The sequence below is a fragment of the Macrobrachium rosenbergii genome, chromosome 22 (genome assembly GCF_040412425.1).
Source record: "Macrobrachium rosenbergii isolate ZJJX-2024 chromosome 22, ASM4041242v1, whole genome shotgun sequence".
NCBI classification, from domain to species: Eukaryota; Metazoa; Arthropoda; class Malacostraca; order Decapoda; family Palaemonidae; genus Macrobrachium; species Macrobrachium rosenbergii.
Window position 1 is genome coordinate 30536444 of NC_089762.1, and position 16576 is coordinate 30553019.

Below are 16576 nucleotides of genomic sequence, written 5' to 3' on the forward strand. Positions count from 1 at the left end.
CTAAGCCTACCTCAAACAAAAACAAAACGAAACGCTTGTTATTTTCCATTAAGAAATAATCCAGGTCAAGTGTCCTTCGAAAACAAGATATATAAATTGCAACCACTTTCACTGTCAAAAAAAATATATAAAAGTTTTTGCAATCCTTACAGGTTCCAGCGGTCTTTTTTAACTGTGTTCAGACGTATGGCCTTATATATATATATATATATATATATATATATATATATATATATATATATATATATATATATATATATATATATATATATAGCAAATTTCTATTACAATGTACTACTTCTTTAAAGAAATATTTGAAAAGACGCAACCAGTCAGAGTCATGTCCTCTGTTCAATTTTCCTTATAGAATTTTCATATATACATATATATACGCATGGATAATACATACATATATATATTATATATAAAGACTGATATATGTAAAGATATTTAGGTATGAATATATGTATATATACCTCTCTTGACAGCCGGATAAGCTAAGGCGTCACTGAACGTCGTGAGTTCTCGTCTTCGGTAGTTCTAGCCCATGAGACGACGAACTTCTTATCAACTATAATTCCCCTTCGGTTTACATATATATACATATATTATTTCAGAGGTAGAGAGAATTGGATACTAAACGACATTTGTAGCTTAATGCTTGTATATGTATATATATACACATAATTAATTAATAAAATAAGTGAATGTATATTTATATATATACTGTATACACACACACACACACACACACACTATATATATATATATATATATATATATATATATATATATATATATACACACATACACTTATTTTATGTAAGCAAAATTCATAAACATTGTTCATAACAGCTTTTAAGTCATTCCTATCGCATTAGAGGAAAAAAAGTATATAACTCAATATATTCCAAGAGAAAACCCAATTAATTAGATTTCAAAACGCAACAGCAACCAGATAAAGCCCCGAGCAAGTAGGATGGGATGCCACAGCACAAAATTCCTTTTCCCTTCAAGAAACGGCGTCGTTTACATTCCCCTTTATGAAAGAAATTAAAAAGGGAACGTAAAAAGCCGATTCGGAACTAGATTCACTTACGCTCACCAATCACAGCCCGTAACAGCTCCTTCATTAGGACACATTCAGCCGACCATGTCAACCGTCAGGCGGCGCCCCCCCCGCCCCCGGCTCCCACTCCAGCCAATAAGCACCGAGGCGTCACGCGATTGTTCCACTACCCTCATTCCTTCCTTCCCTCTCCGCTCATTCTCCGTCGGCGATTCAACGCGACGCCAAAAGAAGCGAGGGGGAAGGAGAAGAAAACTGATGCGCTGAGATACTGTCATGTTAGCCCCCTCGTTTCATTAACACCCTTATTATTCAGCCGCGGTTCGGCCTAGACGCTCATGTCGTTGCGCCATCTCGTTTTTCACCTTCATATTACCTGTTGCCATGTGTTTATTTCGCTCGCCGAGAAGCGTCGTCATCACGTTTTTCACGACGGTCAGAGCTCAAAGGGCCCTCGTAATGATGGGTGGAGTGGTCTTGTGTGTTCCGCCTCTATTTACTCCTCCTTGACAGCTCTTGTGTTTAACGGAGCGATCTGGCTCTTGTGTATAATAGAGAGGTTTGTTGTTCAGGCGATATCTATTCATTGTGGTAAATTTAGCCTTAATCTCAATAGCATTTGATGCCCCAACTGTCTCTATTGTGTTCTGCTACTTGGCTACAACAAGAATGTGATGTAATGTTTTATGTATTGTGAATATTATCCTTCACTTAGTAATGGGGGGGTTACGAAAGGTCCCAAAATTAAGTATGACACTGTTCTTTATTTTCAGCTATTATTCTTTTGTAAAGGCCTTTCAATGCATGTTAAATTAATTTGTTTGTCTGTTTTTCTATTCTCAGTGCGTTCTTCTCGGATCAATTACGGCAGTGTTCCTTAAACAATAGGAAAATGTAACAAAGACCAAAGACAGACATTTTAAAAGGTTTTGATGGCTGCTTCGCCCGCCAAAGAAAACAAACTCAGGCGCACAATCCTTCTCAGTTACATGAGAAGAGTAGCCAGGCTATCCTCAGAGATATCATTATCTTTATGATGCAACAAACACTCTTTTAAAACAAGCCGAAAAGGGCCACTGGCATACAAAACAAGCCTCCAAAAGAGAAGCATACGAAAAGAGAAATGGAAAACAAAAACAACTACGGTAATAGTGCATAGCGCTTTGAAGCAGTATCTCAGCTCATTTTTTCAACTTGGGAGCACCTGCTTCAATAATTCCAAGGAAAACCATTCCACAGGAATGAAACTTTTCTGAAAATGGGCGTTGTGGTAATTTACTTACTAAAGCAGATCGTTTACGCTAGTGCTCTACAAACAGTATAAACAAAGGATCCTTCAGTGACATTCTAAATATGCACATTCCAGTGAAGCGGAAATAATAATTTTGCACTTCGTGTAATCTTTCCTACAAGATAAAGACCCCTAAACAAACACTAATATTCCAATACTGGTAGAGCAAAAGCCCTGAAGCATGTTGTATCGGTACCCTCATCCCTGAACATATACAAAGAACTACGAACAATACCAAGTTTTTGGCAGCACTTGAAAATAATTTTTAAATGCTGTGAAAAAAATAAAGTCTGGAGTCGTAGATTCAGAATTATTTATAAAATTGTTACCTCCACAAACCGGATAATGGACAAAGGAAGAAAGGCGAGACATCAGCTAATCGATAGTACTTGTTTTACTGAAGTTATGAGAACGAATTGTAAATGAAGGGTGGAATAGGCTATCTTTGCAGATGATAAGAGTGCTGATTGGCGATAGTCAAGAGAAACACAAGAAGCAAGTGAAAGAGCATAAAGTCGTGCGGGTTAACGAAAATCAGGAGGGAACATCGACTCTTATATGGATGAAGGAAGAATGAAAGCAGTTTACATGACATATAGGCATTTAAAAATAATTCAGGGAATGACTGCAGAGAGAAAGAAGTGAATCACACAATAGGTCAAGCAAGGAAGATGCCAAAATATGTGCAAAAAAGTAGGAAGAGACTTGAAATGTCAATGGAACCAATATGGAAATGCATGAATCAATTGTTAAGTCAACCCTTATTGCGCTGAAGTGTGAATGTTGAGTGAGCATGAAAAAATGGTGAAGCAGTGGTCAAAGAGGCACTAAAAGAATGAGAAACGTAGAGACATAATGTTAGTGTAGGTGCAAGGGTGACTGTGTGTGTCCTGAGATAATTTGGTTATGTGGAAAGAATAAAGGAAGTTAGGCTGGGGATACGAGTTTAAGTTTTGAATATATTGGGAAGCAGGGAGACAGAAAGCTACAGGCAGACCTACAGTAGATGGACAGAGCAAGAGAATTATTGTTAAGGAAGGGCCTTTTCATCCAGGAAGTACGATAAGATGTAGAGCATGGAAGTAATTTCCCAATGATTGCAAGGGATTCAACACACTGTTATTGAGCCTAATGTGTATGTGTATGAAATGGCTATGTTGTTGAAGTGCCTGTACAGGGGGTTCATCAACACATTAGGAATTTAAGTATGAAGGTAGCAGTGACTGTTTTTTTTTTTTTTTTTTATTTTTTTGCCCTTCTAGAGTCCCCAGTTGAACGTTGAATGAAAACAGCTAATATATATATATATATATATATATATATATATATATATATATATATATATATATATATATATACACACATAAATATACATATATATAAAACAGCAGAAACCAAGTATAAAGGTGGCTATAAGTTAGGATTTCTGTTTCATATCTTTCAGGTGCAAACGAGGTCGCTGACGTAAATCCAGCCTAATTTAGATAAGGCAAATGCCGGGTTTGGGTCTTCTTTTATCATGGAGGTCCACGGGAGAAAGGGGGTGGGGGTGGGGGTTGTTAATGCAAGTTTTTCCTTTTCTTTTTCAGAGAAAGAGAGGGAAAAGTTATTTTTGTCAGATTAATCGACCTAGTGCTTTTGTTTCTTTTTTATTTTTTCATTTTATCTTCGTGTTTCTTTACTTTTCTCTCTATAAAACACAAGTGATAAGAATGTTGCGAAGGGCTAAGTTGAGGGTGCTATTTTTTACGTTCTCTTTAGACAATGAATGAATTTTTGAAAGCTTTACTTTGTCAGGGGTTTTTTTGTTTGTACCTTGCGTTTGCCTCTTTTGTTTATATATCTTTGTAATTTACGTGAGTTTTTATGCTGCGGTTTTCGACGGTGCAAATTGTCTCAAGTTTTCGAAAATTATACTGTTTCTTATCTAATATAAATTTCAAAAAATAAAACACATATATTGCTATCACATAACACACGGAAATTTCATTTAAAAAAGGGCTAAGAAAACGTTTTCTAAATATGTTTGTCCCTTGGCGTAAGTGAATGTAGGATTTGCTGGGAATAGTTAAAAAAAGTCAAGCAAATTATTTTGAAATTAACATATACAAGTAAAAAGGACATAGTATGATACTATCATGGGCTAAAATGTTTAGCATTTGAACAATTACCTATACTTTCATATATATATATATATATATATATATATATATATATATATATATATATATATATATATATATATATATATATATATATATATATATATATCCATGAAATGAATTGCGTCATATAATTTATGCAATGCATGAAATTCATAAATGAGGTTTGGGTTGCAAGCCCATCGCAAGGAAACATATCCTCAATACAATACGATGATCATTCACTTCCAGGTCAAACACGGTCAAATTAAATATTTTTCAACATAATAAAAAGAATCGCCCTTCTATTTTACAGCTTAAATGGTTATTTCAAATCACTACTCTTAGTTCTCTGGCCTCAATGAGAGGAGTTCACTACCGGAGTTGAATAAATGAAGATGAAATCATTTCCACGTCGTAAGGAAGATAACCAGAAGAGATAAATAATCGCATTTGCCTCACAGAGATAACTCACTTTGGTTAGACTGCATTAAGCACTGCCTGGTTTACCAGTAAGGCCCGACGCAAGCGTCGCCAGGAAGACGTGAAATTAAACAGATTCATGGAATGTCCTGGACAGGAAATAATTCTTACGGGGTAATCTACAGACTTTGATATTAGCTAACTTTAAGTAAAAAAAGTTGTTGAGAGCTGCAACTTACAAGTGTCGCTGGAAAGAAAAACACTAGTCTACACACACATAAATACATATACAGTATATACTGTGTGTGTATATATATATATATATATATATATATATATATATATATATATATATATATATATATATATATATATATATATATATATATACATATATATATATATATATATATATCTTTCCACAATATGGGTGGCTCCTCAGGACATGACAAAAGCAAACATACAGATATGTATATGTATATATATATATATAATATATATATATATATATATATATATAAAATTTATATATACACACATGGGAAAGGAGGCACACATTGTCTCAGAACATGGTTTTCAAAAGTAGGATCATCATACATTCACGAAAGAGGAGACAGTAAGCGAGTGAGTTTGTTAACGTGCATCTTAGTGCAGAATACAGCTATAAGCTACTGTATATAACACAAGGAGAAGAGAGAAGTACGTCTGATTATTATTATTCCTGAAGAGGAAGTGAAAACGTAAGTACATTCAGGTGTGAAGAAGAGGTACAAAATACATCCAAGTGTGTTTTCATTAATAACCTTTATAAGAGCGCATCAAAACTTGTATATAACGAGATGATGAATGAATGATGTGGTAAGGTTACTGTACAGATGTCACAGTATAAGACCAGTGGATAACAGAAGCTATAAAAGAGTAGGGGTCTTTTCGTTGGAAGAAAAGGGTGTGTTTACAGATATCAATAAGCCTAGTAAAAAACGAATAACCTAGCAGTTAGTAGTGTAATAAAAGAAAGTTGTTTGAAGTACAACTGTAAGACTGACTATGGAAGAAGAATGTAAAGGAAATTAAAGGAGGGCTGAGGAAATGCCTTAAAAAAGGAGAAAAGCAAGTAGAGTTAAAAACTGAGTAAGACTTGCTTGGAAGCAAATTATTGAGATCACTGAATAAAAGACGTGTATCAGAGTTATTGTTTCGAGAGCATACTCACTTGATAAAAGAATGTTATACTAAGAATATACGTGGATGTAACTGGCGAAGATGAAATAAGGGGATTAGAAACTAAAAGGTCAAGGAATGATCACAAAAATATAAATAATGAAATTAAGACAAAATAAAATATCAATATTAAAACTGCAGTTGAAAATAAATACTTCCAAATACAAGTAACTAAAACTGAGTTAAAATTAGTAAGCTAAATCTATTTGTGCAGCCAGGATGGTTACTTACACTTGAACAAGAGGTTTCCAAGAAATGAGGAAAAGGAAAACATATTTCTTTGTAGAAATAAAAGAATAACACGGTAGAGCACAGTAATAACATGGCATAACATTACAATGTGGGTTGGAAATTTCATGGAAAAGTGTTAATGGAAAAACAGCACCAATAACAAAATCTTGACACGAGACCAGCAGTTGGTTTTGAAAAAGAAAAATCTGTTTGTATAAGGTGTTTGTTACGGAACAGAATGCAAGAAGCGTGTTCAAAGGAAACATTTGACCTTTAAAGAGCTATTAATAGCATGGATAAAAATTAAATATGATTATGACAAGAGCTGAATATTTATGGAGTATATTTTGTTCGTACTGATTTCTAAGTATTACTACTGCAGTGACTTTTTAGAATGTTATGAATACGGCTGAATATTTGGTATGAAGTGAAAATTTAGAGATGGAGCTTTTCAGGGTTAGATCAAGATATGTTGGTACACGAAAACATGAAAGACAAAAGACGGGACAGAAAAACGTCTAAGGCAAAAGGTGGAATCTGTGAATAGATTGTTGAATTAATTACTCTATAAAATTAACGTAAGGTTTTTGAAGGAGGGGAAAGTAAAATTATCAGAGCTGCTGAAATGAGCTACTAGCACAGTACTTATGAAGAGAAGTTGCAGTGAGTAAAAAAATAACCCTGTTTGTACAAACATGGTACGACATTTAGTGTATGTGTATATATATATATATATATATATATATATATATATATATATATATATATATATATATATATATATATATATATATATATATATATATATATATATATACCAAATGATAGACTTATGTTCTAAGATGGTTTATGAGATAATTTAGTCATGAAAAGACTTCAGGAAAGAATAATCTTTATAATTCGAAAGTCTTGGAAGAGAGATCACAGGATAGATCAAAGACGAGTACCATTGCAGGTGGTGATGAATGACACCGTGTGTGTGCCTAAGAGTGGCCGATGAGAGTTCTGTGAGGGTGTGTGGGAGTATTATGCACAAATGATTCATCCTTGACTCAGTAGTTAATGGTGCTGGCTACTGTTTTGCTTTCCTCTGAAGCCACCCATTCAAGGGGGAAACCTGTACTGTAAGAAACAATACTGAGCCAACTTCGAAATTAATATTCAGAAAAACACTTTAACAAAATAAAAACACTATTTTTTCTTCCCAAGTGAATTATGGCTTTCTTTTAAAAAAAAAAAAATCATACATATTATATAGGAAAATATCTTTGTTTTCATTTTAGGGAAGAATGATTTAAATTTTCTGGCAGCAGAATAATCATAATGACAATAACATTCCTCAAGTTTTGTATAATGAAAGTACCATTTTTCTTCTCTTCTATTCCAGGGGTGACAACGAGGCCGGCGTGCGCCCTGCTGATGACCCTCTCACTCCTCCACCTCCACCTCCTCTTGTTGGTCAGAAGGAACGCATGAGCTAGAGCGAAATCCCCCCACTGCCCTCTTCAGAGAGTCTTTTGAACTTTTAGCCCTAATCTTTCATTCAAATCACCACAGAGCTTAATGACGTGTGAATTGCCGTGAGAATAATGAGTTTGTGTGCTAGTCCCGTCGGAGTGTAAATGAGTTAATTATGCAGTACAGCAGGAGCGAGAAATTACTGTTTGTAGCTCGAACGTTCCTCGTGTGATCGACCACTGAGCTGGAAAAAAAATGACGTTTCTGATTTATGAGTTGTAATTTTATGAATTCCTGGCTAATCAGCATTCACTGTGATTAATTAGAGCTAATTATGAAATTAGATTTTTTGGGTTTCTTATCGTACGTACAAATAATTTGAATCAAATGCGTATTCCGTTATTCGGTTACTGAATCTGTACCATAATCATACACGCAGTAATTGTGTGTGTAGTATATTTAAAACACTTTACAATATACATCGAATTAGTTATCTCTTACATTAATTCAACACAAATATATTTAACTTGACATACAAATAGTTTGGTTAAGGAGAAAATTAAATGCAAATGAATGTAAAAAGTCAAAAGAGAGTGTTAGTAAAATAAGAATTAATATACCCCTTATGAAAGTCTTGTACATATTCAAACCCTTATCTTTGAATGACAGTACTTCCAAAGGTGCCAGTTTGCCATCGAAGCCTTCCGATACATTATCAGAAAGGTACAGTGGTCTGGCGAGGGAGATATAGGTGTTCATTCAACTGGTGGATATTAGATACCAACTGTGTATATAAACTTTTTAAGGAAAACAAAGAAACATTTGTATTTACGTTGACCTGTAGGCTGTAGGCTTCTTCTGACTGTTGAGAAGCATATGACTTTTCCGGTGGGTTCTGAGCCTGTATGTAAATCATGGCTTATATATATGTGTGTGTGATTTGATTATGGGTTATATCATACACCAAAAAATGAACCTTTACGTTGTCTGTTTACGTTTGTCATATTATGTATTTTGCTTTCCCCTACGAGGTAGATTCTTGGTCGTTTCACTGATTCATCCATTCATTTGTTTCCTCGTTAGAATAATGATCATTTACAACCTTTATTTGTTTTGTGAGAAATGGTGGTCGCCCTTCTACTAGGAACTATGTGTAGTTAGTGATAGTAATAAACAAACATTAAAGGAATTGGTGTTTTACAACCCTTGTTATCATCTTCTGCGAGACAGCTATCCCCTTTTCTTAAAAAGGAAAACACAAATGCAAATATCTATTGTCCCTTCAATTAAAAGAAACTTGATAGCAGGGAAACAAGAGAATCTTATCAGAAAATATATACAAAGAGAAACGAAACACTGGAACAATAATAATGAAGGTGAATGACTAGAAATCTCATGTTTTTATGACATACTGAAGTGAAAAGTTTATTTCAAAGTATTTTATCTTTGCTCATATTTTTAAATAAAACTGCATACTGGTAATTTTATGACCATTAATTCTTCGTACCGCTTCTTATCTTTTAGTGCAATCTAAAAACAACTACTGAACATGTATTACTGTAATGAAAAATCAATCTTTTACCAAAACGGTAAAATTTTACCCATTAGGCCTGTTTATTTCTTTTTTGCTTTCTTTCATGTGCAGTTGAAGTCCAGCCATAAAGAATAAACTTGGGTAATAATTCCCGGCTTCCTTAACTGACGCTTTTATACCAAATGAAAAGTCGTTCACTAATTAAAAAGTGAAATGTAAAAAATATTTGGGTATCCTTTCATATTACAGCACAGAATCCCTTAGAAAAGTGCCCTTGAAACCTCAAAAGAAGATTACACGCATCCTATTTCTAACATCCCTGGAAAACTCCTGAACACTCCTTTCTGTAGGACGAGGGTTCTACAGGCTAATTTTAATCCTTGTCAGAGGAGGGATTTCGAAAAAGGATTTGTCTTTTAAGCTTCACTACAGAAAGCGAGGACGGGTTGGCGTTTAACGTTTAGAAATTTCAAGGAATCTCAGTATTCACTGGGCAGATACTCTGGCCGTACTCCTCTAGTTTTTATTCATTTCTGCGCTCTTATTATTAATGTAAGGATCTGTTTTCGTAATGAACTTCATATCAACTAGTTGTCAGCACTCGAAAAGATGCTGAAATTCTATGATGGTCGAAAAGAGCCAAAGGTTAAGTGTCTATAGCAGCAATGCAGGGATGGAATGATATTCGCCTTATTAATAAATATTATGCCATCAGGTCTTTTTGTCCTCACCATTCGACTATGCCGTGTCACCATTATTATTAAGCAGTTTCCTATAACATGGAATAGCTCAAAAGAAAAAACAACACAACAATCATTGCCGCAATCAAAATTCAGCTGCAGAATCATGGATGGGCCCGAATGCAGAACATTTCTACAAGGGCCACTTCATCGTCAGCGCGTCAAACATACAGAGTATTCACGTCTATATCCCCGGATATTAAGGCCCTTCATTTCCAATATCTCCTCCACCCCATCTATTTAGCACTTTCCAGGTTTTCCTTTCGCCCTTCCTCGTAACTCATCCGAATTGTATACTCTTTTCACCAAAGCACCAAACTTTCTTCTTTTCACATGCCCAAATTATCTCAAATCACTTGGATCCATTCTTGTATCTACGGCCTTTGCCAACTTCTTAACACCTCCACATATCCACTTGATTCACCAAGTCAGTTCTTACCGCACATCTTACACAAACAATTCATTTCAAGAGCTTCCCCCTACGAACACTCCAAGTCTCTCACCAACCTTCCGTAACTACCCCGCTGCCTTCCCTGCTCCATCTATCCTGTGACTTACCTCTTCATTCATCCTACCATCATCTATGCACATTTACCAGCAAACAGACTCGACCACTGCCACTCTTCAACCGCCCAAGCTAACGTTCACAGCTCCTTCCAAGTATGCATTTATCCTAATAACTTAATTCTTAAAACCCTGAACTCTTTACTCTTAAAAACAATATCCAGGTCTTTCGCCACCTTTTGCAGTGGCTGGCCACTGTTCTTAATCACTACAGTTCCATTTGCATGAACTAAGTCTCATTCCCTTTCTGTGACTCCTCTCATCACTCCACGCATAAAGATATCTAACAGCCACAGAGTCATATACATCCTTGCCTTAGACTCACCTTTACATCAGCCCAGTAATTCTCTTTATTGCTCTCAACTATTTACCGTCTGTTTCATAAATGTTGAACAACCTAATACGCTTTATCTATTTTACACATGTTTCAAAAGAAATATCTGATCCACATGCAGCCTCTTTCTTGTCTAAAGCCCCAATATTCTCCCACTATCAATCCTGCTATCGCCCATCTTACTGTTATAATCAAAATCCTCCTATTCACCTTCCTAGGTATAATCAGAAGCATTATACCCCTTTAATTTGTAAAGATACCTCTGTCACATTTACCTTCATATGAATGGAACAATTATTCCTCCCATCCATTCATTCAGTATTTACCTTACTTAGACATGCTTTACCACAGCATATCACTTAGGGTCCCACTAATGACTGGTATCATTCGATTTTTAAGCCTCTTAAGTGACCTCCTTATGTCCTCAACAGTCTTCTATGTGAATCCTGAAACTGACACCTGTGTCACTGAGCCCTGCTTCTATTCCTTCTTCGACATCCGGCAATGCTCGCTCCATCAAGCCGAGACTGCATTCAATTCAAAACGTATCTCTCCATGCATTCAATTCAAATGTATCTTTCCATTTGCTTCTTTTATTTGTTCTTATCCTTTCTCCCTCGGTTTAGTTTCAGTATACAAACTTCTTATTCTCCCTAAAGTTCTTGTTTACCTATCAGTTATATTTATTGGTCGCCTTTTTCTCTCACCCACTTGTACTACACTGAACATGCTATTCGTCTTCCTGTATGCCGGTAAGTTTTCTTCTCATATGTCATACATTTAAACTCAAAATTATAATTTTTCGCTCAACCTTCCTCGTCCCACCTGTTGTTATTGTTTTTCATTTCAATGAAAAAGTAATTAAGTATTCTGAAGGCATATAATTTTTTCCCAGATGACAGTTAAAAGATCTCTGGTTACAAGAATCTTTGTCAAAATGTATAATAACCGAATTCTAAATGTGATATGGTAGATCTTCAACCCCTTTATTTTATTATAAATCTTTTTCCCATTTTCATCCTATGAAACCTAATTAATCTTACAGTCACCTCTATAACCATTCATAATTATTCCGGCCATCAAAATACTTTTTACGAGTTATGACTACAAAAAGTTTGTAACAGTTATGAGCTGTAGTGATTACATTCAAGCGCAACTGCTTCCTGCGGCGTCAATGTTGGGTGATAACACTTATTCGTTTCAACAGATGAAGCTGAACTCTAGTTTCTATTGCCCTGACGAAGATAAAGCTCATACGACTTCAGTTTTAAAGTTGTCTTAGCAATACTGCCTCAAATGTATGAAACAAAGGGCTGCTAAAAGAATCTGATACCGGATCACAGCCCCCAAAAAAAAAAAATAAATAAACAAAAAATAAGCACAATATCTCGAAAACTTGGAATTACGTATATTCACTGCATGAAAATAAAGAATATATTCTCACTGTAAGGCGATAAAGCGATGACTTCAAACGCTGAAAAATTTTCAACAAGATTTTTCCTTTAGAAAAAAAAGTTGTCAAAGGGAATGAAATCAAAGGATGTATTATAAAGGTTAAAGTGTGACTGGAAAGAACATTGCCTCCGTTCGCCTTCAACGTTCATTCTTCAGAGATGCATCCCCACCCCACAACCCAATCTCCTCACTCAAACCCCCCAACACCCCACCCCAACACCCACCTCATATCCGTGCCATTCTCTTCCTCCTTACAGAGAAGCAACTCTCGTTGAGGGGACCTAATTAATCGCTTGACTAATTTCGAAAGGTCCTGCACTAATTGATTACTCTAATTCCTCCGCCTGGATCTAATAGAATTATTTATCGGTAAGCGTTTCGAGATTAATATGGGACCGGAGACTTTGGACCTTCCGTTCGGGATAATTTTGCGCTCTGGGTCATCGAGGGTGCCTGAGGGAAACTTCTACGAAAGAAAAATAACTTGCTTTTGAAATGTCTTCCAATATTTTTGCACATTTCAAGGGGATGGACACGTCTAGTACGAATAGCTAAGTATTATTCTCTCGTAAATTTATTGATTTCATTCGACAGGTCATCAAGGTAAACCAATGCATTCAAATGAAAAAAGTGCAATCGAGTCATATCTTAAAATAAAATAACATACGTTACATACAGAAACTGGCAACAGGGTGTGAATAAAAGGAATTCGGGAAATTTTTTAAAATCATAAAGCTATAAGACAAAACTGAGCATTTTTAGGGTATTATATAAAATCTAAGATATCGATTTTTTATCAAGTCAAGTTTTTTCCCCTAACTATAGATAGCCAGCAAGTAGGTTGATTCTCTGGGTTTCGTTAGGTTAGTTTTCGTGTGTCTATCTGATTTCTCTAGCTCTGTCATTTTGTATAAACACCATACTTCCTAGAACTGTTTCAGACATGTGTGTAATTGTAAAAACCACAGTGCCATCTTAACTTCACAAATCCTTCACTTTTCTTGTATATGCTTGTCACTACAAAACCTGAGATCCAAGTGCAGAAATATGAAAAAATTCTGACGTCCGTAGCAGGATCTGAACACTTATTAGAACGAAGTCTTGTTACCGACTTGACCATAAAAAGTTAAGAAGGCTATGTGGTTATTACAATTAAATACGTATCTGGTAAAGAATAACAAGCAGATTCTGTATACATAAATACATACACATACACACAAATATATATATATATAAATATATATATATATATATATATATATATATATATTATATATATATATATACATATACATTATATAAACTAGGCTACCCTAGAATTCTTTAATTCCCAATCCTCATCCAAAGTGTTTTTAGATTCAATAAGCTCTTCCTTTAACGTTGCTATACCTTTCCCTTCATAGCTGTAAATCAACTAATGAAGCTCCTGAATATCAGTTAGTTAAGATCATTCTCCACCATTTCGTAACTTTTCTAAGGATTACTAGTGAAGAATTCCCCACCTCCAGTGTTTGCTTACAGGAGACCAGAAAAAGTAGTAAAAATGGCTGAAATCTTGTTTGTATACCTGAAACATGAGAATTAGTGGATACATATATCTAACAGAGGCCTCCAAACCTTTATCATTTAAATGATACTAAGGCAACTACGTCAAACTTTGCAATAAGCCATAATGTCCCACAGCCCAGTAAGTCAATCACGATCATGGCAATGTTTTGACACAAACTATTGCCACAATCCATTGAGCTAACCAAGATTAAGTAATGTTTTGACACAAACTATTGCCACAACCCATTGAGCTAACCAAGATTAAGTAATGTTTTGACACAAACTATTGCCACAACCCATTATGCAAATCAAGATCAAATAATGTTTTGACACAAACTATTGCCACAACCCATTAAGCCAATCAAGGTTAAGTAATGTTTTGACACAAACTATTGCCACAACCAATTAAGCCAATCAAGGTTAAGTAATGTTTTGACACAAACTATTGCCACAACCCACTGAGCCAAGCAAGATAAAGTAGTGTTTTGACACGAACTATTGCCACAACCCATTAAGCCAATCAAGATCAAATAATGTTTTGACACAAACTATTGCCATAACCCATTAAGCCAATCAAGATCGAGTAATGTTTTGACACAAACTATTGCCACAAACCATTAAGGCAATCAAGATCAAGTAATGTTTTGACACAAACTATTGCCACAACCCATTAAGCCAATCAAGATCAAATAATGTTTTGACACAGACTGTTGTCACAACCCATTAAGCCAAACAAGATCAAGGTAGCGTTTTGACACAAACCATTCAGAAGGGGAACGACCTCATAGACAACCCTGCTCAGGGAGATGATGTGCCTTACAGGACAAGACCCTGCTTAACAATCCTGTTTAAGGAGAATCAGAGAAGGTCCCACTCTTCCCCTATCTATTCCCAGTCATCTAATTCTTGCTGATTAACCCTAAAATTAGTTCCACGGTGATATGTCCTCCAGTAACGAAGACCTGGCCTCAACAACTGCCGCTACACAAAGGATAATACGATCGAGCCCAGCCCCTAAGTAATACGATCATTTTGAAGTTAAAGAAATTAATGATAATCGAAATCATAATTGCAAATGATTTATATCTCTGTCTTTGGTTGATTAATGCACTTAAAATGTTAGTCCACCTTATCATATATTACTTCATTGCTGATGCCACACAATGCCTTCGTCTTGTATCAGAATTACACAAATTATTCTAATTTCATGGGGGCAATTATATTAGCGGTTTGGAAATTCAGAACTGTTGCACAATCTCCTAGAACTTGGCATTTAGGTAACAAGTGTTAATCGATATTATATGTAACAAATAACTTTATGCTGCAAGTAGTAAAAATACAATATGGTAATTTGCATTTGATTTCAATGTATTTCAGTTTTTATGAATATGGTACGTAATTTTACGGACGATTATCCAAGAAAAGAGAAAATGGGTAAATTGAGAATGACTGCAATCAGTATCGAATTTACGTCGATTCAAAGCAAAAGAAAAATTAAAACTGCCGTAACATTTATGGCATCCTAAGTCATAAATTGTCCTAAAGAACTAAAAACTGTAAATTCAAAATTATGATAGAGACAGTGTCCAGGAAAACTTTTCGGAGAAGTTAAACGAAAAAAGGTTTGAGAGTTTTCGAATGACCGAAGAGCTTCAGGTCATACAGGAGACCTATGCAGACCTTTGACAGTGGTCATCTAATCCTTCATTGCATTCTAATCGTACTGACTGTCGTTTCTAAATCTGTTACTTAACTCTCCGATTCACAAAGAAATCATCTCCGAGGCATTTCTTTCCTGCATTTCACAACAGAACTGATACAGCGTTCTTTTACTGTTTTAATTGCCACTTATTATCTCTTAATCTGTTGCTTCTTGTTGTGTAAATAAAAACCAGTAATCTGGGCTTTCTTTTTTGTCATTTTTGATTAGTAAACTCCATAATTCTTTTATTTCCTTCATCCTCCCCAGTTAATCCCTTTTTTCATTCCCGTTATTGTTGAGATCCCCTAGCTAGTCAACTTTTTGAGATCCTCTTTTCTTTTGCTGCAAAAGAATCAACAAATATTCCTTTATTCTCCATAGCCTTTTTTTTTTATCCATTAATTCCTGTTGTTCTGTGATGATGAATCGAATAGTTAAACTTGAAATGTAAAAAATTCTAAAAGTAAACATTAACAACATTGATGATTGCTGATACAATCGAACAGGGAGGAAGAGAGTGCGTAAACTTGGAACAAGAATAAAAGAGGTAAATAATCCAGGAATAGACTAAAAAAGGAAACATAACAGATAAAAGAATCAATGAGAGTTTTCGTTCACAAGAGAAACGTCACTAACTTCATCGTGTATTCTGCAGCGTGAAGTACAACACATTATAATAAGATCCCCTGCTCTGGGATACAATGAATGTTATAGTTTTGTATTTTTGAAAGGTGAGTTAATTACAGCTAATTCCTAGTTAACATTAAAATGCTGTACATTACAGCAGATTCCAACTACAATCAATCTTTTATTATCGTACCGTTGCTGCAGCCAGGTTTCCTATATAATGTGACAGCATGGGAAA

General features: G+C 35.1%; 1 protein-coding gene and 1 long non-coding RNA gene across 2 annotated transcripts in view; one reads left to right on the forward strand and one right to left on the reverse strand.

Moving 5' to 3' along the window:
* LOC136850703 (uncharacterized) overlaps nt 1-9023 on the forward strand; it is a 460181-nt gene extending 451158 nt beyond the window's left edge. The window contains exon 8 of the mRNA XM_067124526.1: nt 7764-9023. Coding sequence (XP_066980627.1) covers nt 7764-7852 — 89 coding nt within the window. The 3' untranslated portion in view covers nt 7853-9023. The remainder of the gene's footprint in view (nt 1-7763) is intronic.
* Nucleotides 1-16576, reverse strand: part of LOC136850704 (uncharacterized) — a 1048955-nt gene that overhangs the window by 599497 nt on the left and 432882 nt on the right. The gene's annotated exons all lie outside the window — the stretch shown is intronic.